The 26,546-nt window shown below is 42.3% G+C and overlaps 1 protein-coding gene across 1 annotated transcript in view; it reads left to right on the forward strand.

Moving 5' to 3' along the window:
• LOC308307126 (nuclear receptor-binding protein 2-like) overlaps window positions 1-26,546 on the forward strand; it is a 92,509-nt gene that overhangs the window by 54,167 nt on the left and 11,796 nt on the right. The window contains exons 2-8 of the mRNA XM_080752277.1: window positions 18,802-18,924; window positions 21,884-21,985; window positions 22,374-22,463; window positions 23,467-23,507; window positions 23,842-23,936; window positions 24,974-24,997; window positions 25,660-25,749. Of these exons, the coding sequence (XP_080608403.1) occupies window positions 18,802-18,924; window positions 21,884-21,985; window positions 22,374-22,463; window positions 23,467-23,507; window positions 23,842-23,936; window positions 24,974-24,997; window positions 25,660-25,749 (565 nt within the window). The remainder of the gene's footprint in view (window positions 1-18,801; window positions 18,925-21,883; window positions 21,986-22,373; window positions 22,464-23,466; window positions 23,508-23,841; window positions 23,937-24,973; window positions 24,998-25,659; window positions 25,750-26,546) is intronic.

Genomic DNA, 26,546 nt, shown 5'->3' on the forward strand with positions numbered 1-26,546 from the left:
AGCTGTGTGTGCTGATGGGTTGTCACAATGGAGACAATCATCCCACTGTCCCCTCTGTTTACTTTACAGTAGAACCAACTGTCCCTGGGCAATATGACTTATAGGTGTTCATGATATGATAATATTTATGGACTAAACATTGATCTCTAGGCTACTTGAAACATTTATTTTTATTTTTTCTTATTGCACCATTGCATTTTCTGTCAAGCACTTTGTGACTTTGTCTTAAAAAGCGCTATATAAATAAAGTTTATTTATTATTATTATTATTATAATTTAAATTAGTCTTCCTCTATTTACGTAATTCCGTAATGTACTTCCATGTCTTTTGTTTATGTTTCTGGAATCACACACAGGTTTAAAGGTCAAGCATCAGAGATTATTTTGAGAGCAGGTGGTGCTCTTTAAAAAGTTTTGTACTTTGTATGTGTCTATGGAGTTAACATTACTCTAATAGACCGCCGTGTGGGGTTATAATGTGCAAATTTGCCTTCCCTGAGTATTTTGGGTTTCTTCCTGAAAGCCTCTGAGTCAAAAGGCCCGATCGAAAAACACTGATTTAATGACATCCTTTTACCATACACCCAACATTGAGGATGTGGCTAACTTCAGCTGGGTCACCACCCACCTGACAACCAGGCATACGTAATGAACTGATGGGTGTGGCCCACCCAAGCCGTCGACCATATCGGTCAAAGCTGGAACTGCAGGCGGGGTGAAAAATACATGCACGACCAAAAGAGTGTGCCGCTGGGGTCTGCCATGGGGTTCAATAGACGTCGTTCAACGCTTGTGACGTTCGTGACGTAATTACGTCTCGACGTAACAAATTTTGGCACATCCAGATGTGCCAATTTCCCCCACAAAGCACCTGGATTCAGCTTCTAATGGGTGCTTCAAAACGCCATTGAGCACTTGCATTGACATGAATAGCTGGGGGCGGGGCTATCCGTTCTCTATATTATATATAACTCTATGGTGTGGCCACATAAAAACATAATCTTAAGTCTTTCTGTACGCTTTTTGGGAAAAAAATCTTCCTCCTAGCCTTTTCATATTGTTGTTAATACACTCAAGGCTGTGGTATACTGTGAAATATGTGGCACCTGTGTGCTGAGTTTCTAGCCAGCATGAGGCCAGTGCCATAGATCAGCACAGAATTGTCAATATTTCATAGAATGACCTTGAGTGTATTGTTGCAGTTTTACTGCAGTTTCATCACTGTGGCTGTTGCTAGTATTCACGTAGGTGGTTACAACGAGGTTAGTGGTGGCATTCAGAGTTAAAATGAATGCCCCTCAGCGAGGGGTCATTGCCATACCGGCGATGGACAATAGTGAACGTTTTTAAAACTTTTTTTAAATTCCCAGCCAACTTAAAATATGGATGTGCGCTATTAACGCCAGGAAATAGCTATATTTTATCATCATGATAGGGTATAATTTCATTGTTTTCAAAGGCATGATGATATACCACCACAAAAAGACCACTAGAGTGCGCCATCGTAACACTAAAACCTTCAGAAGAAGCCATCTTTAAACCATGAATAAAGGATGGGAAAGTGACGTCGCTCCATTGACTCACAATGGGAGCTCCGCGGCTCGCCATCTGTGCTCAATCCTGTTCAATTCGTGCTTGATCGTCTAAAACCACCATCGGTATGGGCACCGGAACGTATACAGACGCCACACAGAAAGTTTCCGAATCAAAATCCGACCTAGTGAAGCTGCGTAAGGGTCGGATGGTTTGCATTGAGCCTAACGGCTAGCAGAAGCTAATGTAAACAGGAAGGCCTGGTTTAGCGGTGACGTCATAATCGTATCCTTTTTTTTTCACGGTCTCGTGTTATTACCAGCTGAAGGTAAGGAAACTGTTTTGCTCCGTCTATTAACCCAAATAAAAGCTTAAACAATGCTTTTATATAGAAGTCGATTAAAGTCGATCGGCAGGGACGTCCATAATGAGCTAGTCGATCCAAAAGTCGACCGGCGCTAAGTGAGTTAATATATTATTTTTACACAAATCTGTCAGGGACCCCCAGACTGTGGCCAAATAAACATATCCTTGGCACGGAAAGGTTTGAGAACCACAGATTTAGAATGCATTTGTAGAATGGGCCTCAGGTCTTGATGGGTTAAGTTAATCGGAAGCAATCAGGCTGGCATCAATGCAGTACAGTCCAAGTTCTAAATTTGTATCGTACAGTCTGCCTTCGTTGCACATTCCATGAACAAAACTAATTATAAAGAACTTTTGTCCGTGTATAGACACGTTGATGAACCCAGACGTTCTAACTAACGGTGTTATAAAAATATAATTTAATATATATATATATATTAAATTGGAGAACTGCTAGTGTACTGTAGGTAATTGGCCAGTCGTCGGTTCTGTCAGCCGGCCCTGTTCCTGTCTATTGTTAAGAAAATACTTATTCCACTATGTGAGTGAGAGCCTTCTTCTGAAGTCGTAAAACCTGTAGTAAATCCGACAGTGCAGGGTGTTAAAAGCCAACTCCTCTCGTCTCATATTTGTGCAGGGGAGAGAAAATTGTCGTGCCTCTGCTTGGAATTAGAAATGCTGCAATAGTGGCTAATATACCATAAGCTCTTTTAAGTGTAGGGTGGTTAACAACCAGGTTGGACCTTTTGTCTGTGTTACTCCTGCGCCTCCCCTAACCTTCTATTCTTCATAATAACATCTTTGCCAAGACTCCAGTGTTGTGAAATAATAGTGGGTTGTGCTGAGCAATCTGCACTGCTCATTTTGGGATCAGACAGTATTGGTTGCTTTGCATTTCTTTTCAATTATCATCCTACCTAAGGATGGCTTAACGGTGCAGAACTTTTAGTGGTTGTAATACAAGAGTCATAACCCCAGAAGACCTCTCTCTCTCCCTATCTGAGTGAGAGAAGAAAATTCCAATAATTCGCTGTCTGTCACTCACTGGATAGGAAAGGAAAGAGTACCTTGAATAGCTGGAAAACCAGTTTCACCAGGATTAGCAGGTTATTGACCCAAAACACTGAACAACATCATCAGCATAGAAGTGCTTTTGACGTGAACATACGGCCCCCACCCAGCTAATCCTTTCCCCCCACCCCACCCTGTCCAGAAACTCCTTCTGTCAGCAGCCAATCAGAGGCCATGTTATTTACTAGGTCTCACACTACCATGACGGAGCGCTTTAAACCCCATGGGCGTAGACTGCCGTGGGACAGGGGACTGACTGTTTGTCAACATCTAGAGAAAATAAACCAGCCTGGGCCACCCGGCCAGCCCCAAAAACTCTTGACGCCAGTGGAAAGAAACTGAGATACCTTTCTGCCCTGAAAACTATGGAACCAGTGGGACAGTGCATTGTGTTCCAGTCCAATAAAACTGTAATCAGATTAATCATCTCTCGTTAAAGTGGAGTAGAGCAGAGAGATTGACATTGTGTATTGTCTCTGTTTTGGGTGGAAACTTTATATGTAACAAAACCGTTTGCTTTTCAGGATTCAAATAAGAGAAATGGCAAAAGTAGCAGATCTACTAGCTCGAAACGGGTCGCTTCGCACTGCGTTTCAAGCTTGTGGATCGAGCTTGTGGATTTTAATGCTTTTGTATGACGCTGTAGTATAATCAAGTAGGGCGTTAAATGTGCGGAAGAAAAAGAAAGTTAGAATATGGAGATAAGAGGTTTCTGCCCGACAGTATGGATATATTCTCTCTCTCTCTCTCTCTCTCTCTCTCTCCATCCCTTGTCCAAAGAAAGCCCTCTCTTCCCCACCCTTCTTCTGAGAGTTTATTAGAGGAGCACTGCAGAAGTTGTGCAAGAATCCAAACCACAGTGTGTTGAAATCCCCAGTAGCCAAACACTTCTTTCTTTCTTTTGCCTTTATGAAGACCAAGATATTTGCGGCCTCCTCGACCAATGGGATAAATAACCGCCATATTAATAACTTCACTCTGGTCAGGGGCTGATTGCTGATGCCTCCTACAGTATACACCCAGGCATGTTTCTTAGGAATCTTGCATAAAATTAAACGGGGCGTCCGGAGCCCTACAGCTAGCCATGTGCCAGTCGCCCACACGCTGCATGCTGTGCAGCCTTGTGCTTGGTGGGCAGCAGGCAGCAGCAGAGCTGAGGTGGCCTGATAGAGAGGCAAGGTCCCTGCTGTCAACTGTGAGGGATTTAACCATAAATCGTGATTTTCTTTGAATATATCTTTTTTAAAGGTGAACATTTGTAACGCAAATATTTGCTTTTGGGTGGTCCCTGGGAGAACATATTTTGAGATGGGGGTCCGAGGCAGAATACATGTAATTTTGGGGGTCCTTGACATGAAAAAGTTTGAGAACGACTGATTTAGATTTTAGAAGAAGGATTTAGAAAATAGCAGATCTGCAAGCTCGCAGCGTGGCACTCGGTGCCGCGTTGTGAGCTTGTATATCTGCTATTATTTAATAGTTAAAGCTTAAAATAATGGTTAAAGTGGTTCAAATCTAAAGCAGGCATTGACACTAAGGCTTGCCCACCTGCCCCTTGCAAGTAAATAAAACCTTCGGGCAGGTGAAGTTTGCTTTCAGGTTGCCCGACCGGGCAAGTGCTCATTTGATAGGGGACGCAACCGTCTATAAACACAACACGAGATACCACCACAAGACGCGGTCAGAGCGCTCTGTCTTGTGTGGAATGTAAATTAAGAGCACTGTTTACTTATAATGTGCTGTTTTCACTGATAATTTTAAATGGAAGATTTACTTTTAGGGCAAGTGGACATGACCTTTGGGCAAGTAGAACATGACCTGTACTTGCCTGACAGGCAAGTGCCTCAGAGACCATAAAGTGACACCGATTTGCCTTCAGGCCTAAATGGTTTAAGGCAGTACCGTCGGCGGGGTGGGTTTCCGCTGTTTGGGCGTGTGCTTGTTGACCCCCTACACACAAAAAAAAACATTGTTTATGATTCGATTATTTATGTCCCTAAGAAGGTTTGGCCGTAACTTGTATGACCGACTCGAAGTATTTGTCATTAAGAGAGTTTTTTCCCCCACATTCCCCTTTTGAAAGCAAAGCTGTCTGTCAACTTGGATTAGAAATTCATAATTCATCTAGATTTGGTACGCCATGATGTGGCTGATGTGGCCTCCATATATGGGCATTCCCATATGAAGTCCTTTTAGATATGGGCTTAATATTGATGACATCAGAGAACTCCATATATGGGCATAAAAGGGATTCTGTTAGTGTGAAATCACAGTGAAGCCAGAGCATGATGTCAGAGCGGCAAACCCAGCATAGACCGTAAAAAAGTGTACACGTCCAGACAAAGTCAGCATGTGCCGTTTCCCATACTAAACTGCAACCTTCGGTCGCAATAAATCAGGCTTTAGACTGGCTCTGGTCAACCATTGATTCATTTCTGTCTGTGGAAGATGGTATCACCCTTAGCTGAAGAGGAGCACTGTAGCATTTAGCAGTAATGCTGTCTGTAAGTACTCATTTTTGGCTGTGTAGGAGAAACCAAAATTATAATTGTCTGGTCGCTAAACCCATCATCACACTTCAAGTAAATCATCAGCTATGCGTCAGATGAGTGATTCAGTAAGGAAAGCACCGTGCGGCGTGCGCTTGATTACTTTTTCTCTAGGTAAATAGAACCATTCATCATCACATGCAGATCCTTCACCAGGGCTTACATGTAAATCTTCCACGAGGGAGTGAGAGGATCACGCAAGGTACGGGTGGGAGTTCGATTAATTAACTTAAAAAGACAGAATGGGTTTCCTCAGGCGGGGAAATACATAACAGCTGACATTTATGATGATCCTTCATGCTTTTGATTAAGTGAAGCATGCACACGCAGAACAATATGGGCCATTCAGCCCTTTAGCCTTATTATGGTCCTTTCAATGTCAACGCCATGTGCAGTTTGTTCTGCAGGTATGCCTGTCACAATCATTACATAATCGCCTAATCACAATTATTTGAGATAATCACTATTGTTTTGCATAATCGTCATAATCGCTTGTAGAACAGCTATTTCCGCTATCTTTACTTTTTTTAAGTATAACATTATTAAATATGTCAGTGATGTCTCTGTATATGAATACGTTTTTTTTATATCTGCCCTGTGCCAATTTTGATTACGAAGCCAAGGACATTGTTAAGAACAATTATTTGTATGGCTATTGATCTTTTTTTTAATGTTTTATTATTTGTTATTGGGCTTTTTATGCCTTTATCGATAGGACTGTATACCTACCGGAAATGGGGAGAGAGACGGGGAGCGGCATGCGGTGTCAGTACCATTTTCACTCGGGCTTGCAACTGACGTCACACAATATGGCTTTTGGCTTTGTCGTACACCGGTATCGCATGCAGAAAACAGCAGACCTACAAGCTCACAACGCATCGTAAGTGCAACGCTTTGTGGGCTTGTAGATCGTCTGTTTTCGCCACGCAACACTGCCACCGGTGCCCAGTCATTTTTAGAGACAGCATGTTCATTCTTCTCTTTTATAATTAATATTTCAAGCCAGTGTTTCTCAAACCTTTCATTTGAAGGTCTCCCCTGCCTGGGCCAGGGGTCCGCGAGAGGCGCTGCGGGTTCCGGTCGCGGCACCTCTCACGGACCTCCGTCGCCGGCGACCCTCCACCATTCAATCTGTATTGCTCCATCCATGCAATACTGCAATACCCCGATCAACTTACTGTTGTAGTAATAGTAGATAACATCAGGTCGCCTCTAAAAATAACTTCTGGAAACTCAGATTAGGTCGCCTCAAACCGGGCAGTATCATCACATCAGACTGAGTGTCATGCAATTTCATGCAATGCATGTCTAATGGAGCCCAGGGCTGTCTGTCTGTGGCTGGCTGCAACTCTCCAAAGAGACCCACTGTTACATGAAATGGTAAATCTGCCACTCTCTGCCCCCGTTCCACCCCTGATCAGGACCCAATCCGTTAGTCACCGATTCTCTGGAGCAGATTCATTAAGACCTGAAGCCGATTCTACTGAATGCCATTAAATCGTCAGCGAGATTCTTTTTAATGTTCAAAAATAGCAGATGTATGAGCTTGCAGTGCTGTGAGCTGGTATATTTGCTATTTTTGAAGAGCCAACGTATCAAATCTAAAATGACACAGATGCTTTCCCAGTCTTAATGGGTTAAGACCTGAGACCACAAGGACAAGGACCCCCGAATGTATTTGACCGCCAGACCCCCTCAACATCTGAAAATATTTTGTGGCAAGGACCCCCAGAAGAGAAGATTTGTGTTAGTCTTCTAAATTTCTGAAAAACCTAAGTTCTTTTTTTAAAGATTTGTTTTTGGGCTTTTTATGCCTTTATTTGATAGGACAGTAGGCTGACAGGAAATGGGGAGAGAGATGGGGACTGACATGTGGCAAAGGTCGTCCGGATCGGGAATCGAACTGGCGACGCCAGCAGGCATCATAGCCTAGTATATGGTATGCGCCTTTAGCCTGATACTTCAGTCCGCACATCACCACCCCCTGTTGGTGGGTGGTTTGTAGTGTGGACTGAAGCTGCACATATTTTATTTTATTTCGAGCGCGCCTGAAGAGCGGGCGCATTGAATGGGCCAATCAGGGTTGTATGCTTGGGGCACGTGGTTTGGCTGCTCCGGTCCCAGCCCCCTCCAAACAGAGCTCTTGAGCTCACGTGAGACTAGCTCGTGGACTCTGATTGGTGTCCTCTGCCCACGTGAGAGTCTAGTGGACTCTGATTGGTCCGTGAAAACTGTCATGACGGAGTCAGACTCGACTCGTATTATTTTAATAAACTATGAAATAGTGCTGTTTAATCACGTTTTAATACCATTTTGCACTAACGTAAACATGCAGACATATAATATGTTATGAGAAATAACGTATTTTTGCAATGTCACGCCACGTCGCCGTCGCGTGTGTGTGTGTGTGTGTATGTGTGTGTGTGTGTGTGTGTGTGTGACGTCAATAGGCTTTAGCCCGCCCACGCCGAAGTAGAATCTCCGTCCGTAATCTCAGACTCTCTCCCGAAGTGAAACGTAGTGTGAGATGTCTGGCGCTCGCAGTCAGGCAAATGCGCCTTGACCACCAGGCCAGCGGGCGCCCTGAAAAACCTAAGTTGCTATACGTTATGTGTACCTAAAATCTAATCCAATAATGTTTTTTTTGTTTGGGTAATGTCTTCTTGAAGCTTACTCTGCTGCATATCTCCAGGAGCATATCTTATTTAAAGATCTGGTTTTCAGACTTGCACTCACTGAAAACAGGCTTCAGACACAGAAACAATGCCAAGAGCCTCACAACAAAATGCAGCATCAGTAAACGAGGAAGTATGCAGGGATGTTGAGTGAAACAAAAATAAAGCACTCTCCCATAAACTGAAACCACTGTGGGTCCGTCCCATTAATTATGCGTTTTCAATACTCTTGGATTATAATTTTAGTACCCAGATTCTGGAAGATAAAATGTGTGCATAATTCGAAATACTAAATGAAGCAAAAATCTCCTTTAGCTACCGGTATGTTATAAATGGGGGAAGGAAGAAAGAATAATTAACGTATTCATTATTGAACAGGATTTAAAACGCATGGGAACAGGGACTTAAAAGGCTGGCAAGCACCAATCTGTCCTTAATTCACCTCATTCCACGGTCTCTTTATTCTTACACTGGCCCGTTTCCCCTCCCCCTCCTATGTTGCTCTCTTCCCTCCTATCCTTTCTCGCATTCCGTTGCTCGCCAATCATTGTTGCCATGTCTGCTATACTATAAGCAACTTTGGGCTTCTTTTTCTGTAAAGTTGCTTGTAAATATTCGTAGTTGCGGGTTGCATTTTTGTCTTGTTTTGTTTCTAAAGTGTAGTTGCTTATTTGTTTCCAATTCTTTTTATTATTATTATTTAAAACGGTGGTTCTCAAATATTTCCATCATGTCATGGACCCCCAAATTAATATATATTTGTCCCTAAACCCCATCTGAAAATGTTTTGTGCCAGGGAGCCCCGCATACCAGATTTGTGTTCAAATTTTATTTCAAGATCTTTGGAAAATAGCAGATCTACAAGCTCACAACGCGGATCCCCGCATACCAGATTTGTGTTCAAATCTTATTTCAAGATCTTTTGGCACTCGCATCGCGATGCCCTGTGAACTTGTAGATCTGCTATTTTCAAATAGCCAGTGTATGTTTAAAGTGCTCATGTGGCCTATAGTCGCTTCTTTTGGGCTTGTTTTCATAGACCTGGCTGGTTGCTTGTTTCTCCCTGAGATTCTGGCAACACTGTTCTCCAGTCACCACCTCTCTAACGTTGTGTCTGCCGGCACTTCTCTCTCTCTCTCTCTCTCTCCGTCTGTCTCGTTAATCCATCATCTGCCTCTCTTCACCGTTGCTCATCTCTCCATTCCTGTTCTGTTTTACATCATCATGTTACAGATGGTGTCGTACTCATCCTGTCTGGCCGCTTTGTTGAACGGCTCTCAGAAATGTCTGCAGTGCCTCTCTCTCTCGCTTATCCATTCCCTATATCCACACACGGATCACCACCGTTCCAGCATTAACCACTCTTTTAAGCTCTATTTTATTCTTTTAGCTACAGTGACATCATGCCCTGGTAGTGTGTGTTACAGAGAGAAGGGAATTGATGTCACCCGTGTGTGTGTGTTTGAGTGGGACTGTACAAACAAAGGTGCTACTTTGCATGGATTTAGCTCCTGGTTGTGGCTTGTTGGGAGCTTGTGGTCACACGTCCCTGCACTACAAAACGTAAATAGTTTTGTACTAGGAGAGGAAATGATATTACTCGCTGACTGCACTGTACTCTAGAGATGGGATTTATGGTTCTTTGAAGTGAGCCAGATCTCTGACATCTGTTCCTTTCAAAGAGCCGTTCAAAAGACTGGCTCATTTTAGTTACTGGTTACTTTTGATTATGGTTGCAAATCACTTCAACCACATTATTACATCATTCACTACATTTTATTCATTGGAAAACCTGTGAAATGGGACATTCTGCATAATGAGTACTTTCTACTATTGGTCCTTTTGTACATTTTGATACCAATACACTTGTACTTTTACTCAATTACATTCTAATTCCGAACTTCTACTTGTTGAAGAGTATTTCCACGTTGCAGTGTTGATACTTTTACGTGTTTTTTTTTAAAGTAAAAGTATCAACACTGCAAGGTAGAAATACTCTGCAAGTAAAGAATTTACTCCCCCTCCTCAAAAAAAGGAAAGGCTCCCTATACTGCAAACGTTCATTCCCATCGTTCATTTCAAAGAGCTGTTCAAAAGACTTGATTCATTCGCGAATGTCCCACCTCTGCTGTATTCTATATCAGTGGTTCCCAAAACCTTTAGCTCAAGACCCAAAAGAGAGGGGGCACAGTGGTAGCCTGACTGCAAGCGTCAGACTCAACACACCACACTACGTGGGGGAGAGAGTCTGAGATTTCGAGCAGACATTCTACTTCAGCGGGGGCGGGCTAAAGCCTATTGACGTCACACACACACACACACACACACACACACACACACACACACACACACACACACACACACACACACACATACACACACACACACACACACACACACGCTTAGAGCCTCCGACGGCGACGTGGCGCGTCATTGCAAAAATACGTTATTTCTCATAACATATTATATGACTGCATGTTTACGTTAGTGCAAAATGGTATTAAAACGTAATGAAACGAACCTATTGTATAGTTTATTAAAATAATTCAAGTCGAGTCTGACTCCGCCATGACAGTTTTCACGGACCAATCAGAGTCCACTAGACTCTCACGTGGGCAGAGGACACCAATCAGAGTCCACTAGTGAATCTCACGTGGGCCTACACTGCTCTGACGTGGGCAGAAGAGCTCTGTTTGGAGGGGGCTGAGACCGGAGCAGCCAAACCACGTGCCCCAAGCATACAACCCTGATTGGCCCATTCAATTCGCCCGCTCTTCAGGCGAGCCTGAAATAAAATAAAATATATGCGGGTTCAGTCCACACTACACACCACCCACCAACAGGGGGTGGTGATGTGCGGACTGAAGTATCAGGCTAGCACGGTGGCACAGTCAGTAGTGCTGTTGCCTCACAGCTAGAAGGTCCTGGCTTCCAATCCCGCCGGGGGAGCTGGGGGCGTGTTCTCTCCTCCGCGTCATCTGTGCCCATACCCTAGGTCAGGGGTTTTCAAAGTGGGTGACGGGGCACCCTGGGGTGCCGTGACGGCAGTCCAGGGGTGCCGCGAGATAATTTGATAATATTTGGATTTTATTTCGACACTTGAAAAAATATTTAGTATAATTTTAAACTTGAAGTAAAAGTTATTTTCTGTCAGTTCTAACCAAAATGGCTATTATCTCAACAATTTCCTCGCAACATAATCACTGTTGCAGTGTTGGGCAGAAACCTCGTATCTCCAAGTTTCAAATGTGTACGTCTTTTGGTAAAGCAAGGCCCTGCTTCATCATACAAGACTATCGCACAAAACTAGTGAAAACAGCAGATCGACAAGCACACAACGCCTTGCATCGCGAGGTGTTGTGTGCTTGTAGATCTGCTGTTTTCACTAGTTTAGTACATTTTATAGATGATAAATACAACGAAAATATGCTATAAATATAAGGTGCTGGGAGTGAAAGTTATAATGTAGGGGTGCCTTGGATTACAAAAAATATTTATGGGGTGCCCTGAGACAAAAAAGTCTGGGAACCCCTGCCCTAGGTGGGGTTGGCAAAAGGCTGAGTGGAGTTTGCATGTTCTCCCTGTGTCTCCTAGGGTAGGTACCCTCACAAAAACATTCAGGAATCCTGGTCTCTATACTGCCTCCCCCTGGCCAGCTGGGGCGCCTGATGGAGGGGAAAGGAACTGGTTGGAATAACGTGTTCCTTCCACGCGCTACGTCCAACCAGGGGAAACTCCCCCCTGTCAGTGAAAAAAGCAACTTGGACTCCTCATGCATAGAAGGAAGCATGAGGTCAGTCCGTTGCTCTCCCCAGGTTGGCAGAGGGAGTGCAGCGCCCAGGATTGCATTAGATGATTGGCACCGGGTGAAAAATGGGTTACAAAATCGTGGGATGAAAAATAAATAAAAAGAAATACCCCAAAAAAGAGAAAATTTACCCTGAGACCCAAACTGGTGAGAATAGCCCAGTACTTATTAACCCCCCCTCCCCCTCCCCTCCTAATTTATAGAATTTCTTAGATTTTTTTTATATAACTATGACATTATTTTGAATATATATACATTTTTTATTTGTCTTTAATTCATGAACATTTTTTATTTTGGTGGGAAATAACCGTCAGACCGTAACTGACCAACATGTACGGTGGACGAAAATGTATTTTTTCTTGCTTTTTTGGGTGGGTTAAAACATAGATTATATAATGTTTGCATCGATCCCAAACATCGGTCTATCAGCTTTTCAGCTTTGGGACAAACCATATGCCAGCGCAAACATCTATTCTAGACGATTCATAATTACTTCAGCAGCCACTTACCTGATAATTAGGTGACAATTACACATCATGTTGTGTTGTGTGCTGCATTATTGCACCAGCCTCGCCGTCAGGCATGGGTCACTGATGAAACCTGTTATTTGATTGAATCATTAGACAAACATGAGTAACATGACAAGTACAGACAACACAAATATATGCAGTGCAGCACCGGCCGGTTAAACATCCTGCCCACAAAGGAACATCCCAAATAAGACCTTTTACGGCTTTGTTTATGTTGGAAGTCGTTGGCATTCAATTCATCGCAAATAGTAACAAGAACAACATTTTATGCAATTTTAAAAGACCATTATATGTCCAGAGTAAGAACTACATTCAATGCAATTATAAAATATAAATAAAATAAATGGGGGGTGGGTGTTCACTGGGAGGAGTGATGACTACCTTCGCCAGTGGCCTCCTGGAAGGTGGACATTCAGGGCAGCCTTGAAGGAGCCCAGCGAGCTTCATGTCTTAAGGGAAATAGTTAAGGAATTCCTCACTTGAGTGGCTGTATTGTAGAAGTAGAATTTACCCATATTTGTGCTATGTGTTTGTATTATCAGATTGTTGTGTGCGCTCCCTCTGGTGTTGTAGCTGTGGGTTTCGCTAACCTTGTGAAGGTGTTTGGTCAGATATGCAGGTACTGTGGGGGTTGAGGGTTGCATATTTTGAATGTCAATCCCATTTTTAGTTGTTTAACCCTGTCGTCTACATTGAGCCAGGCTAGCAAAGTGTGTGGGAGAAACGTGGGTCTCATGGGCCACAGGTTAAGAAGTAGTCGAATCAGTTTGTTTTGGGAGGTTTGGAGTTTAGTTTTTAACACAGCGGGGGCCAAAGAGGTGTCTACACGCCAATCTCTTTGATGTCGCTGGAGGCCCACAACGCGTTGACGTGTTTACTGTACTTAGAGTATTAACTTTAAATCTCACCGTTACGTTGGGGCTGCGCCTGGATGTAGCCCATTAGCCGCTAGTCGCTTCGAGTCGACGCTGAGAGCATCGCGCGGCTGTTTTTCTCCGTATACTCCAATGCATTTCCCCATCTTTAACGCCCTTTATCTCTGATGTTTGTTTTATGGCTAAAACTGTGGCCGCGTGCGGCAAAATGTCCAAATTTTGATCGGCAATGAACAGCTATGATCAACACTGGCCCATACAGTAAGTTACACAATAACATCCTGTCTGCGCTCATGTGACCAAGTGACGTCATGACGCATGCATTGACGCAACAGGGCCTTGTATTCTTCTATGGAAGTGGCTTTGGGAACTTAGCTGGGGCTCTGGCGCCACCTTTTGGGCAGCCGATGTGTTAATGGCATTTTGGTGTTGGAGTACCAGGAGGTGCAGGCGTAGTCATAGAGGGACTAAACGAGGGCCCTAGCAAGAGTCCTGAGGGCACTCTTTTGATAAAAGTGGACATACTGACCAGGAATCCCATTCTTTGATTTCTTTTTTTTATCACCATTGTTGCCTTGCTATCCCCAGACAGGTATTTATCCAGAATATAGCCTAAATACAGTAGATAATCTCTTCCTTGTTACAGATTACTTTGATTAAGCCATGTACTGTAAGTGCTAGCTAGATATGACACATGCTTGATGCTTTCCAATTTCCATCTCAACCTTTGAGTCTGTTGGCCTCAGATAACTAGTCAGTGCCACAGTGCAGAAAGAAAAGATTTGATTTCCTATTGCACAGCACTACGACATGTGCACAACTTGGTTTGAAGAAGGCTACAATGAATATATGCCTGTCAACATTTCTAAACATATATTGTGTTTTATTGTTCCACTACATAAAAGAATAAAATAATATAGGCCCCATGCCTTGGAGTGTTGTTTGTCACAGTACATTTGCACATACGTGAAATTTATTCTCTGCATTTTACCCATCCTATAACGACTAGGAGCAGTGAGCAGTCATGTGTGGCAATTGGGGAGCAATTAGGGGTTAAGGGGACACACTGACACATACAGTAGCTGCCTGAACGGGAATCGTACCTGCGACAATTTCATTTCAATAATAATTGCTACAATGATAGGGAGTTGTCTTTTCTCTTTATAAGGTCATTAATGGAAGCCCCCTTAACAAAATCAAAAAAGAGTGTAACTGACCTTTTTTCCTCCAGAATGTTTTTTTTTTTAAAGTAAAGTAACTACGGTATAATGTAGTAACTAGTAACGTAATTGGTTACTTTTTCAGAGCAGTAACTAGTAAAGTAACAAATTACTTTTTAAAAGTAACTTGCCCAACACTGGTCACAACACACAAACTCTTGTTAATGCTTTTCATTTGTTCAATATCTATAAAAACCCATGGACATTTAACCACGCTCACTTTCAAACTGTTTCAAAAGTAGCACTAATAACCGATATACAAGCTCACAACAACGCATCGCATGGATACCGGAGGATTCTGTGGACTCTGTGTCACAGTGTAATAGTGTGACTTGCTGAGTGTCATCATGACACTCAGCAAGTCACAGTCATGTACTGCATGGAACCCGGCCTTGGACATGCACTCCTTTATTTACCCCTGTTCCCGTTTACCTTGGCTCCTCCAGGCGGCACATAGCGCTTGATAAGTGTTGCCATGTCCGGCTTATTATAAGTGTTATTATTGGTGTCTTTTTCTGTACTTGCTTTCTGTACTTGCTTGCAGGGATGTGCAGAGAATGTTAGAAAGGCAGGGGCTGACATTTCTAAAAGGGCCTTTTGGTGAAAATATCGAAAATAGCAGGTCACAAGCATGACGCGTTGTGAGCTTGGAGGTACAACTTCAGTACTTGATACCACACTAAACTTAAGCATAAAAAAGGCAATACTGGAGATGTGGCGTATGGCATGGAGTTCTACGCAGTTTGGGCAATTCTTTCAGCATAAGATACTGCATTCAAGTTCAGGAGAGTTTGGACAAGGCAATTCTCTTGAATGCTGCCTTCAGGTATGGCATGGAAAGGAGGCATTTGCATTTCTTTTACTATAGTAAAAACTGCATTCATTTTCTAAAGTGTAGTAGTTGCCTATTTGGCTTGTCATATTTACTTACTTAATACTCTTCGTTCCATGTGGAACATAAGGCTGTGACTATCTGCTTCCATTTGGTCCTATCCTGTGCAGCATGTTGTGCCTCGCCCCATGTAAGGTTTGCCATCTTCAGTTCCAAGGTCACAGTTCTCCACCAAGTTGTTTTTGGCATCCCTTGTTTGCTCTTTCCAGGTGGGGTCCATCTCAAGGCTACTTTAGGAAATGCCGTCCTAGGAGGACATGTCCGAGCCATCTGAGCCGGCGGTGTTTAATTTCCAGCACCACATTTGTGGAACCCCCAAATTAATGATGTGTTTGTCCCCTAACCCTCATCTGAAAATAGCCAGGGAGCCCCATACCAGATTTGTCCTGCTAAAATGTAAAAAATAAATACATTTTACAGTTTATAGTAGTGGTCAGCAACCTTTTCGAAATGAAGTGTGCCATGTCTTTATTTTCTCGATAGTCAGTGTGCCATGTCAACATACATTTTAATGACACGCCATCAAACATTCTGACATATTTTGATTGGCAGGACAGACATTGTTATTATTAGACTCAATAAATCTCCCTGACGCCCTCCTCAGAGTTTTGAGTTAAAATTATAAATCCTCTCTCTCACACTTCTGTCAGTGTGCCAGTGATCACCCTCCCCTGTGCCAATGTTGGCACCCGTGCCTAAGGTTGCCTACCACTGCTTTATAGGTTTAAAGGGGAGTTTCGGTCAAAAACGACTTTCCTACCTTTGAAATGATGATCCAGGAAGGCTCTGGGCTGATCCAGGTGTTGTTTTACCCAAAGCAGCATTTTGTTCATTTTTCGATTTTCTCCCCTGCACCCCACGGCTCCAAAACGGCACCTTTTGTGTCTACCCGTAATCCGGTTATTATTCTCGCTCAAAATTCACTTTTCTCGCTCGGTCTCAGTCCCTCATACTGTAGTTAGCATATCCGAGCTACATCAGCTCCTGGTCGCCGCCATGTTTGTTTACAACAAGCTCAACTCTGAACTCCCAGCCCAGGAGAGAAACACTGGGAAATCCCTAACCCGTTGGGAAACGCGCGTTCACAAGCTGCTGCTGCTGCTCTCACAGCTCCACCTCCCTCCCCCCACAGCCTGTTACCTGTTGAGGCAGACAAGAGGCTACACCATACATCACTCTGCAGACTTTGTCGACATAGTTACATCTTTTTTCTTTGGCTAAGAGCATTTTTGTGTTTTATTGTTCGTCGCGCGTCGGGGAGTCACGCGATACAAAACGGGATTTCTCTTGTGGCCTATAATAATACTTGCGTTTTCCTAGACCTGGTTGCTTATTTCTCTTGCACAATCTGGCAACACTTGACGTGACCCTGGCATCCTGTCTATCCTTGGCAGTGGTATCCATTTCCTTTTACTGTACAATCACAGTTTATTGACAGAGTTACATTGTTGTCATTGTCCTCGTAATGCTCTTGTGGGCTCTGTTGCCTGTTGTTCAGACATCATGGTACCACCAGTTGTGTCAAGATTCATTACCTTTTAAATTTGGCATCTTCTATTGATCTCTAAGCATTACGGTATAGGTCTAAAGAGTGGTATAAAGTAACTAAGCACATTTACTGAAGCACTGTACTTGAATAGCATTTTGAGGTACTAAATTGGTATTTCCAATTATCAGTGCTTTACTTCTACCCCACTACATCTCTGAGGAAAATGTTGTGCTTTTACTTCCCTACCATTATTTGAAAACTTTAGTTATTTTTGTAGATTATTGATTTTTACAAAACATACATGAGCCACTTCAGCCCTATCTATACTTTGGCTATTTGAAAATAGCTGATCTACAAGCTCAGAGCGTGTCGTGATGCTGCGAGGTTGTAGATCTGCTATTTTCAAAATAAAATTATACATTTCAAAACTTGTGAAATGGGACATTCCGTGTAACGAGTACTTTGAAGGATCTCAATTTAAATAAGTCACGTGCTTACTTGAGCTTATCCTTTTAGTTGACCCTGGACCTGCGAATTGTACTGTCATGAAACTGTACCTTTTCCTATGCAAACTTCCAATAAAATCTTCAATCAATCAATCAATCAATCAATCAGTGGTGTCAGTTCAGAAAAAGCTAAGGTATGGCAACATGACTGGCGACACCAGTCATGTTGCCATACTGTACCTTAGCAACAGGCATGATACATTTATTTTAAGAAGTACATTCTATTTTTTCCCCCGTTTCTACGGTTTCTTGGGCTAGATATGGCAGCCTGGAACGGTTGTTCAAGTGCAGCTAAACTTGGCATGTTAGTAAACGTGCCACAATTAACAATAATGCATTGCACCTGTGTAGCTGACCTGCGGAACCTGGGAATATACCATTTTGTCAAGATGGGGAGAATAGTGTGGAGAATATAATTATAATACCTTGTTAAAGTGACCATTTTGTAAAATGTTGCATTTGTAGTTATTCTACTGTAAATAAAGGACAACTTTGTTTTTTTACAACAAGGGTTCATAATTTATATTGTAATTAGAGAAAAGAAAAAGTGAGTGTTAAAATGTTTTCATTTGCTTCGTTCTATTGTTTTAGAGATTCTTATTTCAGTGGTTGGGCATGCGTACAAGTGGCTAAATATGTAATTTTACCCAGAATAAGCCCATTCCCAAGATACAACACAACCATTCATGGTTGGATGTGACTTATGGGGCCTAGAAGTGTTACTGTAAATAGCAATAAAGAAACTGCTGGCTTATTGTGTCTAAAAAGACATATTTAGCCACTTGTACGCATGCCCCCATACGTACGCATGCCCCACATTTTAGCATGGTAAACGTGATAATACAATAGAACGAAGCAAATGAAAACATTTTAACACTCACCTTTTCTTTTCTCTAATTACAATCTAAAATATGAACCCTTGTTGTAAAAAAACAAAGTTGTCCTTTAACAACATAATAACCAGAACAGATAGACAAAGGGACATTCATGGATTTATATTTAAAAGTAACTTTTATTTTCCCCCCTGGACCCAGGGTATGGCAGCTGCATACCCCTGCCATACCCAATTGACGCCCCTGCAATCAATCAATCAATCAATCAATCAATCAATCAATACCTTTGGTACTTTAAGTAAAATTTGATTACTGGATTTTTACTTGTAACAGAATATTTCTACATTTGCAGTATTGATACTTTTAGTATGTACAACAAAAAATAGTACTTTCTCCACCCCTGGCATTATGGTAGGTCCAATCATAATGTATGTTTGTGTTCTGCCCCCTGCAGCTCAGCCAAGGAAATGTCCCAGGAGTGGAGAGTGCTTTCTTGGCCATGGACACGGAAGAAGGGGTGGAAGTGGTATGGAACGAGGTGGTCTTCTCTGACCTCAAGGTCTTCAAAGCACAGGAGGTACTGTCATTTAATCCTATTCATCACCTACAGTCAATATTGGGCGGTGGTTTCCAAACTTCTTTGCTCGAGAATCCAAAAGAGAAATTAGGCGTTTGCCGGGGACCTGGAACTTGTGAAAACAGCAGATCTACAAGCTCATAACGCGTCACTTCGTGCTGTGTCGTGAGCTTGTAGATCTGCTATTTTCACTACTTCTTAAACATGTGTGTTCTAATTTATGGAATTTCTTAGATTCTTCTTTGATTTCTTCATGAAATTACTGAAAAACATAATTGAATTTTACACCTCAATGTCTATAGCTGACCTGTTCTGACATCACATTGTTGACTGTCACGCTCTGACATCACTGTGATGTCAAACCCGAACACTGTGCCCATTGTGAGAAGGGCAGGCTGTTCCAGAGCCTAGGGGCGGCTGAGGCAAAGGTGCGGTCGCCCCTACTTCTCAGCCCGTTGGAACTTCTAAGAGCTTGGGACGTAGAGTTCCACAAGTTCTGACAGGTATAAGGGGGCCAGGCCGTGCAGGGATTTTTTTTTTTTTTTTTAAGATATGTTTTTGGGCTTTTTATGCCTTTATTTGATAGGATAGTAGACTGACAGGAAATGGGGAGAGAGATGGGGAATGACATGCGGCAAAGGTCGTCCGGATCGGGAATCGAACCGGCGACGCCAGAAGGCATCATTGCCTAGTATGTGGTATGCGCCTTGACCACCAGGCCAGCGGGCGCCCCGCGTGCAGGGATTTGTAAGTGAGTAAAATAATCTTAAAATAAAATCAATTCTTAAAATTGACAGGGAGCCAGCGCAGTGCTGTTAACACTTATGTTGCAATGATTTTTTCCGGCCAATGTCCCGCGTTGCCATGGTTACCATAGACTTCCATGTAATTGTGCAATTGTGTAAAAAGTGCACGCCCATGCCTAGATGATGCACCACGTGTGTGCAGGCTGTTCACAGCTTTCAAACAAAAAAATCCGCTTGGAAATCCGTTCAGGCATTCATGATTTATGAGCCATTATGTTTTCTTCAGATGTAAACAAACATGGCTGCCATGTTTGAAAGAATGGGTTGGTATGGGGGTTAAACATGCAATTTCGCGATCGCGATCATGCCTAACACATTTCTGGAGGTCCAAAAAAAAAATTGAATTTTTTTTTTTTGAAAAAACGAAAAAAATTTTTTTTCCAAAAACGGCCCAAACTCGGGAAACTCGGGGTTGGCACAGCACTAGTACCAATACAAACTCGGGAAACTCGGGGTTGGCACCAGATGTGTTAAAACTGGGGTTATGTGCTCCCGCTTTTTTGAGCGGTGGTCACAACGCTCCTATACGTGGCCGTGTGTGTGGGTCTGTCTGTCTGTCTGTCTGTCTGTATGTCTGTCTGTCTGTCTGTCTGTCTCCGTGTCCGTAGCCTGCAGTTACCTTTTCTGACCACACATGTTAAGGGAGGGGCGCTGTTGCACACACACACACACACACACACACACACACACACACACACACACACACACACACACACACACACACACACACACACACCACCGCTCAGTTCACACGAGTGTGATTTTGTGCCAGTAAGAAGGCGAGCAGTTCTGCCGCGTTCTGCACTAGCTGCAGGCGCCGGATTGAGGACTGATCAATGCCGGAGAGGAGAGAGTTGCAATAGTCCAATCTAGAAGATATAAAAGCATGGATTGCCATCTCCAGCTGTTTTGCTGGGAGGTATGGATTGACCTTTGCTAGTAGGCGGAGTTTAAAGAAACTGCTTTTAACTATGGAGCTATGGATGTGTTTAGTGAAGGTGAAATTATTGTCAAAGGTGACACCCAGACAGAGGGACAGATGTTTGAGCTAAGGGAACCCAGGTTGGTATTGGTGCAGCAGTGCCAAAAAATATAACTTCTGTCTTGTTTTGATTTAAATTAAAAAAGTTTGTGTCCATCCAGGATTTTACGTCGTCTAGGCAGTCAAGTAGGCGTTTAATTGAATTATGGGAGTTGCTATTGAGGGGTAGATAGATTTGCACATCATCAGCGTAGCAACGATGTTATGTTTAGTGAAAATTGATCCTAGTGGCAGCATGGAACAGGATGGGGCCAAGGACATTGGGGGACCCCAGAGGTGAGGGGGGCAGAGGGAGATGAGAAGTCACCTAGTTGGACCTGAAAAACTTCTATTTGTTAGGTACGACTGAAACCAGGCCAAGACATGCCAAAGCGTCCATGTGCACGATCTCGCCCATTAGGGCGAGGTCGCTTCTCGCCCTTAGGGCGTCTTACTGGTAATAATTATATTCAAAGGATATTCTAAAGTGAAATGGAATGTGTTTTATGTTCTCTCTGACAGTAGACAAACTGTGTGTGTGTGCTTGTGTGTGTGTGTGCTTGTGTGTGGGTAACAGGTAGAGTCGCCGAAATGAAGCTCGCCGAGAAACGGGGGGTGCGTTCGGAAATGCACATCGGGTGTGGCAACGGTGCGCTTTTTCAGCCTGAACTCTGAAGGTAAACTTTCTGAAAAGCAGCAGTTGCTAACCTAATGTTGCTATTGATGTTTATTTAGGGTAAATTATGGTTATAGTCTTAATCTCACAGTATCATAAATGTTAATGCTAGCAACAACAAACATGTAAAGTAGGACACACAATCACAGTATGCCTTCTTCAGTATCAACATGAATTAATATTCTATTATAATTTACCCTAGTTTATAAACATCAATAGCAACGTTAAGTTAGCAACTGCTGCTTTTCAGAAAGTTTACCTTCAGAGTTCAGACTGAAAAAGCGCACCGTTGCCCCACCCGGTGTGCATTTCCGAACGCACCCCCCGTTTCTCGGCGAGCTTCATTTCGGCGACTCTACTGGTATTCTGTGTGTGTGTGTGTGTGTGAAGCAAAGATATAAATACCACACACGGATTTGATAGAAGTCTGATACCCAAATGTTTTTGTGTTTTTAGGAAAATATAAAGGAGATGTTTGAGACCCTAATGCAGGTTGAACACACCAACATTGTCAAGTTCCACAAATACTGGCTAGACAAGAGGGATGGCAATCCACGGGTATGTTTGTTTGTTTGTTTTTTCTTTCTTTCTTTCTTTCTTTCTTTCTTTCTTTTCTTTCTTTCTTTCTTTCTTTCTTTCTTTCTTTCTTTCTTTCTTTCTTTCTTTCTTTCTTTCTTTCTTTCTTTCTTTCTTTCTTTCTTTCTTTCTGTGTCTGGGCTTTTCCCCCTCTCTTTTACACACATCCTGTATAACGTATGCACACAAGACACACATACCCAGTAAATTCCAGTGATAATTTAACATGATATTTTACATGTGTACTTTTACTGGACACGCACACACACACACACACACACACACACACACACACACACACACACACACACACACACACACACACACACACACACACACACAGACTAGTAATTTGTCCACTTTCCTACAGGTCATATTCATTACAGAGTACATGTCCTCTGGCAGCCTGAGGCAGTTTTTGAAGAAAACAAAGAAGAATCACAAGACCATGAATGTCAAGGTCAGTTTGTTTCTACGATCCCTATCCACTCATATCTGCCCTGTGTGTGTGTGAGTGAGCGGTCTGCTCAGTCCTGCCGCGGTGGACGCTTCAGGGTACTGCAGCCTCATTAGAATTCAGACCCACGTTTTCAGTGGGATTAGAAGTGACGTAACGTCGGGCATCGTGGCGGCTCAAGCCTGATTTATACTTTGTTGCACACTGGTGTACTGTTGCCTGCGATAAGTAGCAGATGTACAAGCAGATCTACAAGCACACTTGTGACCTGTTGTGAGCTTGTAGATCTGCTATTTACTGAGCACGACACACCGGCACCTAATTAATACCTGTATAAATCAAGATGACAGCCAGGCCAAGCCCCATGCTGTGTGTGTGTGTGTGTGTGTGTGTGTGTGTGTGTGTGTGTGTGTGTGTGTGTGTGTGTGTGTGTGTGTGTGTGTGTGTGTGTGTGTGTGTGTGTGTGTGTGTGTGTGTTTGTGTGTTTGTGTATGTCTGTAATACCTGCAAAGAAACTAAAGTCGTGTATTGGAAAGAAGCCACATGGTGACCTCTCTGCCTTTATCGCTCCTGTCTGGATCTCTATAGCAGGGGTAAACCTTTTCATAGATCGCTTCATAGACTTGCTTGACAGTAACTATCATTGTATAGCGTTGTTATAAGCTCACCACACCTCACAGTGCTAAAGTTCTCCTCAGAATAGGGATGCTAGGGTTCAAGTGGTTAATTTAAAAAAGAAAAAAGAAAAAAAAATCCTATCACAGCAATTTGGAGGACCCCCTGTAGTAACTCTGAGGACCCCATGTTGAAGACCCCTGCTCTACAATGTAATGTTCTAACACTGTTTTTGTTCTAATACAGTTCAGATAGAACTGTCATCTGAAAAAAAGAAGAAAAAATATATATATTTATTTCATGGATATAGATGTTTATTTTTTTTAATCAGGTGGTGTGTATACATAATAAATCCATGTATTAAGAGTACTTATGTTCCTCTGTGTTCCAGGCTTGGAAACGATGGTGCACCCAGATCCTGTCGGCCCTCAGGTAATGACTGTAATGTGATTCATCACACTGGACAGGACTTAAAAAAGAGCCCTGACTAATAAGCTTATATGCCGTAATACATCATAATTGCCCTCTAAAACTAAAATTAAAAATTAAAAACGCCTTAAATATATTATCCATTTTAGTAAGGTCTTCAGTTCTCACCCTGATGAAGACAGTAACCGGTCAAAACATGTAGGCAATTTTTATAGAATAACCATTGTATTTGTTTTTAACTCCTCCTAATTTTTGTGTGTGCTCGGATCATCTCCTCTTCCTTTTGATTTCAAATGATCCTTTGCACGCTCTTTAATGCTGTCTGATCTGTTGGCAGTTATCTCCACTCGTGTGCCCCACCTATAATCCATGGCAACTTGACCTGTGACACCATCTTCATCCAGCACAACGGCCTCATCAAGATTGGCTCAGGTCTGACCCCACTAGGCCACTCTGTGTCACTACAATCTCCAGTAGCCACTCAACATTCTTCCTGTTCTAGCTAGGGCAAGGAATGTATGGAAGGAAGGGAATCACGTGACAACGGGGTATGCGCCATGACCGGCCATGACGCTCACCATGGGTGCCAAAACTCGCACCGGAAGTGCAATGAAATACTTGTCAGTGAATGGAGCCGGCTAGATCAGCTCATGAACAAACCTGGAACAAACACTATTATTTCATATAATCGGTTCAGGAATATAAAAGAAGACATATCACACATATTTTTACAATCAATTGCTTTTCGATGTGCATAGTACATAATTAAATAATTATAATAACAGTAAATAATAATAGTTTCTGCGTCGGAAGTATCACGAGATTTGGTTGCCAGAAAGGAAACGGTGGAATTGTTCAGAAATAGTGTTTGTTCATGAGCTGGTCCACAGGCTTCCACTGACTCCAGTGCATTCTACCGAACTTCCGGCTGCAGTTTGGCACTCATGGTGCGACAAATCTGCCGGTTGGAATTGCATGATAGGGAAAATGACGTTGGTGTCCTTTCCTCCAGATTTTCCTTGTTCTAGGGCTCTAGCCCAGAGGTTCCCAAACTTTTTAAATCACATGATCTACAAGCTTTCAACCCGTCACATTGCTGAGGCTGATTCTTGCAAAAAAACATTTTGGACATGCTTCTACAGATTTTGCCATAAAATCCCGCAAAGCGGTACACAGTATCTCTAAAATCATGTCATCAACATCCCCTCCTGATTGGCTACCATTGCCTTCTAAGGTTTGTGTATGCGACCTGATGGGCTCTTATCTCCCGATTAGGGAGTCTTACTGGTAGATATCATTTTGTGTGTGATGTAAAGTGTAATATGTTATTTTATTTATTTAGGTATTGTCTGTTTTTTCCGTGGTGGTGTTTTTTTTGTCTGTGTTTCCTTTAATACAAATTTAAGTGATAAAATAAATAACATGAAACAGAATTCCCATCTAAATGCTGCTGTAATTTCTTCCCACAGTATGGCACCGGCTGTTTGTCAACGGTAAGGTCTATGTATATATATATATATATATATATCATTTATTAATTTTACCTCACTGTGCGTAAAGTTTTTTATGTGACATTTTATGATCTGATGTACAAACTCTGAGCATGTATATACGCTATTTTCTATTTACCATAATGCGAGTAGAGAGTATAATTCAAGCATAAGTCAAGTGCTTGGCAATGTTTTTGTTCAGTGATGGAAGAAGTACTCTCATTTCTTTAGTTGAGTAAAAGTATCAATACCCTATTGTACAATAGGGTATTGTAGAAATTGTAGAAATAGTCTGTTACAAGACCAGTATTCAAATTTACTTGAGTAAAAGTACAAAAGGATTGGCATCAAAATATACTTAAAGTACCAAAAGTAAAAGTAGGCTACTCATTATGCAGACGTGAGACGAGAGAAGTTTTTAATTGTATAAAATGTACAATAAAAATAGCAGATCTACAAGCTCACAACACGTCACACAGCGACACATTGTCGAGTTTGTAGTTCGGCTATTTTCAAATTGCCAAAATATATAGTTAAGTATAATTATTGATAACGGGAAATACTCCAGTAAATTAAAAAAATATCTCAAAATGACTTGATTAAATGTACTTATTAGTCCTCATTAGTTACTGTCCAACACTGACATTGTCCCTGTGTCTCTCCAGTGTGCTCGGTGTTCCCAGACGTCCACGTCAAAGGACGACAACACAGAGAAAACCAGAAGCACCTCCACTTCTTCCCTCCGGAATATGGATGTAAGTGTGATTAGGTGTGACTGTGGACTACCAAAATATGCGGTCAAAATGTTGCACACTTCATCAATAAATTATACTGTCGAAGCAGCATAATCCTAATTATCTTTTTGGTACAATTAGCTTTTTATACTTTATACGCCATCCAATTGTTCATTGGATGGCGCCCTGCAATATCCAGGACTATTACGTAATTGCCGGACTATGAGCCGCAACTTTTTTTACCATGTTTTGAACCCTGCGGCCTACACAACGATGCGCCTAATCTAGACTTTTACAGATAACGGCCACCAGGGGCGCTCTAGCAGGAAGGACACCTGCTGCTTATATGTACAGCCTGTATATGTACACATTAGTTTTTCGTTCCAAATTTAGCTGGTGCGGCTTATATTCAGGTGCGGCTTAGTACTATTTTACCCTGCAAAACACGCAGGAAAAGGTCTAGACAAAAAGGAATACAAAATGTGTGAAATGTGTTTAAAACATTTAACCTAACTGAGTAGGAAAAGAGGACCTTGTTCTTAGCCTTTAATCGGATGCAGACTACTTACACAGCCCATATGAACATACAGTATGAGTGGGAGGCTCCCACAACGGTTATTAATGGCACTTCTTGTCTGGATTAAAATCAGCACAGGATCTTTATCAAAACAAAGAAGTGCCTGTAATAACTGTTCCATGTACAACCCACTCATATGTTTAACCTGAAAGAGTCGAGAAATAATTCACCCAGACAGGCGGGAGTGAATTTGTTAATGTAGCTTGATATGAATCACATCTGTCCTAATTGTTCTTTATCT

The sequence above is a fragment of the Nannobrachium achirus genome (genome assembly GCF_963921795.1).
Source record: "Nannobrachium achirus genome assembly, chromosome: 21".
Lineage (NCBI taxonomy): Eukaryota > Metazoa > Chordata > Actinopteri > Myctophiformes > Myctophidae > Nannobrachium > Nannobrachium achirus.